At 49.2% G+C, this 3008-nt stretch overlaps 1 protein-coding gene across 1 annotated transcript in view; it reads left to right on the top strand.

The window, feature by feature from the left end:
• Positions 1-389: 389 nt before the first annotated feature.
• sbk1 (SH3 domain binding kinase 1) overlaps positions 390-3008 on the top strand; it is a 3979-nt gene continuing 1360 nt past the window's right edge. Inside the window, exons 1-3 of the mRNA XM_048232492.1 lie at positions 390-1218; positions 1965-2167; positions 2408-2610. Coding sequence (XP_048088449.1) covers positions 1181-1218; positions 1965-2167; positions 2408-2610 — 444 coding nt within the window. The 5' untranslated portion in view covers positions 390-1180. The remainder of the gene's footprint in view (positions 1219-1964; positions 2168-2407; positions 2611-3008) is intronic.

Genomic DNA, 3008 nt, shown 5'->3' with positions numbered 1-3008 from the left:
GTGAGAGTGAGAGAGAGAGCGAGAGAGAGGCCCAGCACACTTTAAATCTAAGCAAGTTTAGAGGACACTGTTTTTTTCTAAGGAAAACAGAAAATAGGTCGCCCTGATTAGACTCTAGCTTGCGCTGCCATGGAAGAACAGTGGAGAGGAGAGTTAATTGGTCTATTTTAGTGCCTGTGGGCAGTGTGATTGTTACTCAATCAGCAACTAAACATGCGGACTCCAGTTACACGGCTATTGCGTCTTCTAGTTATTGCTCCCAAACATATTCAGTGACTCTCACGTTTCATAAGACTGGTGCTCCAACGTCACCCAAAACGCACCTGATCCACTGAGAGCAGGCACTAGGACCCGGTCCAAGCTCACGTGAGCTTTCGCGTCTTGGCCAAAGGAGCAGCAGCGGCGCTAGGGGAACAATAAGCGCTCCGTCAGTGGAGTTCAGCTGAAAGCGGAGGGATGGAAACGCGGAATGACGGCTTGTGAATGGAGTCTGGGGCTGGAACCAGTCTAACGGAAAAAAACACGCCGCCATTCTTCCTCGCGCACACTGAGAACCATTATGCACCAGTGGAGCGATCTGGGTCAAACACACACACACACCGACCCGCGCGCGCACACGGAGGAGAGTAGAAGATAAACACCAGACAGGCGCTGCTTCGCATTTCCCCCTTGTTGGATAAGGTACGCACCTTCACTTCTGAACCGAACCCGGACGCATGGGATGCACAGCGTATACGGTACTTAAAACAAAACATAAATTCAAGCAACACGGGAACAGCAGCTTTTAGGTTCAAGCAATCATCTTAATGGACAAAGTGTGACTAACCTTCAATGGGTAAGATCGGTTACTAGGTGCACCCTTGGATGGAATGGTGGAAAATAACAAAGAAAAAGCAACGGCTGTTAGAGAAGGTGCTGAGGGACTTCAGGCACCCAAAGCCACGCGGTGATTGAACTGAGTGGCCAGGGGAGTTGAGTGGAGCACGTGAGGGACTTGGTTATCAGTCATTCAAGCTTTGTTGTTTTTCATTACTAATTAACGATTATTCGTGCCCCTGCAGTTCCGCGCTCCCGCGGTTTACATTTGAGCCGTCAGAGGGGGCGCGAGCTAAGGACGTCCGACATCAGTTGACCTCGAGAGCAGGTGCTTCAGGCACTGAGATCTCTGCGCAGCGCGTGAATGCAGGAACATGCGGGAGAGAGGCAGGGCGCAAGCGGGTAAGTCTGCTTAAACTTCACGGACAACACCAGAATTTTATTTATTTAGATGTTGAGTATAAAATGTAGTACAATTAATTTCGCTTGACTAAAGTAACCATTGTGTGCATCAAGCAGAGTGGCTATGTTTAGGGCATGCAGCAGCTTCAGTGTCACAGCAACTGTTTCAGCACACAAGAGCAAACACACACACATAAAGAGAGAGAGAGACACACACACACAGGGTAGAAATGTGCTGTCAACAATAGATAAACAACACACAGAGAAAAAGTAGCTACACAAATCATGTGTGAAAACATCCCCATATAGAACATACAGCTCACTTTTTCTTTAACACAGACAGATTTGCAGTTGTTCAGGACACACTCTCACACTGTAATAGTGAAGGGCAGCTGCACCCTACCACACAGATGAGAACACAGGCATGCACACGCATGGAAAAACACACACACACACACACACACACACACACACACACACACACACACACACACAGGCACATACCCACACACAACACAACCACACAGGTACATACACACACACACACAACACAACCACACACACACACAAACTCACGCATAGACACACAGACAAGACACATGCAAACACACCCAAACAAACAACACACACGTGCACACACACACACACACACACACACACACACACACACACACATTTTCAGCACTGGGAGTCTGAATCTAAGGGTATGTGTGTGTGTGTGTGTGTGTTCCCGTTTCCCTCCACAGCAGCGCCCAGGTGTGTGTGCCCGTGGCGCCATCGGCAGGGCAGGGTGGGGCAGCGTTGGGCGGCGGAACTCTGCTGGAGGACATGCAGGCGCTGTCACTCACCCCGATCTCCACCTCCGAGCTGCAGCAGCGCTACCAACTGATTGGACCACTGGGCAAGGGCACCTACGGCCGTGTGGACTTGGTGGCGCTCCGGGGTCAAGGTGTGTTTTCGTTTTTTGTGTGTGTCTGTGTGTGAGAGAAAAAAGAGATTGTGTGTGTGTGTGTGTGTGTGTGTGTGTGTGTTTGCAAGAAAAAGGGACAGTGAGCACATGTTTTTGTGTCTGTCTGTGAGTGTGCGAGACTTTATGTGCTTATAGTATATGTATGTTTGTGTAAATATACACACACTGACTCTGTGTGTGTGTGTGTGTGTGTGTGTGTGTGTGTGTGTGCGCACACAGGCACCAAGCTGGCCCTGAAGTACGTGAATAAGGGTAAGACGCGGCTGCGCTCCTTCCTGCGTGAGTACAGCCTGAACGCGGCACTCAGCTGCAGTCCGTTCATTGTGCAGACGCTCGACGTGCTCTTTGAGACTGAGGACAGCTACGTGTTCGGCCAGGAGTATGCGCCCGCTGGGGACCTCTTCGACATCATCCCCCCACAGGTACTGCAGCACCGCAACCTCATTTCCTGCCCATAGGAGGTCACTTCCTTTTGCCTTACAGCTTGTCAACTCATGCATGGATGCATGTGTTAACTAAGGGTTGTGGATAGGCAGAGCAAGGTGACAAGCCACTTCCTGGAAGCCAGATCACAAGCTCCATCCACGTCTATGGCTATATCTCTGGATTTTATTATATACTGTATGTTGAGCTGTTGTCCCTCTGTGGTCCAGAACATGCATTTCCGACACGTTTCAGCGTTTCCACTCTGTATAAAAATGTCATCTATAACATCGTCTATCTATCTTCATTATGATGTTGTTCATGTGCTGTCTTCCCTGCCTGGTTGATATCGATACCTTATATTGGATTTTTGTCTCAACAATACTGTTGTACTGAA

Source organism: Alosa alosa, chromosome 22, assembly GCF_017589495.1.
Source record: "Alosa alosa isolate M-15738 ecotype Scorff River chromosome 22, AALO_Geno_1.1, whole genome shotgun sequence".
Lineage (NCBI taxonomy): Eukaryota > Metazoa > Chordata > Actinopteri > Clupeiformes > Clupeidae > Alosa > Alosa alosa.
Note: the sequence above shows the minus strand (reverse complement) of the source record. Positions and strands in the feature narration are given on the sequence as shown.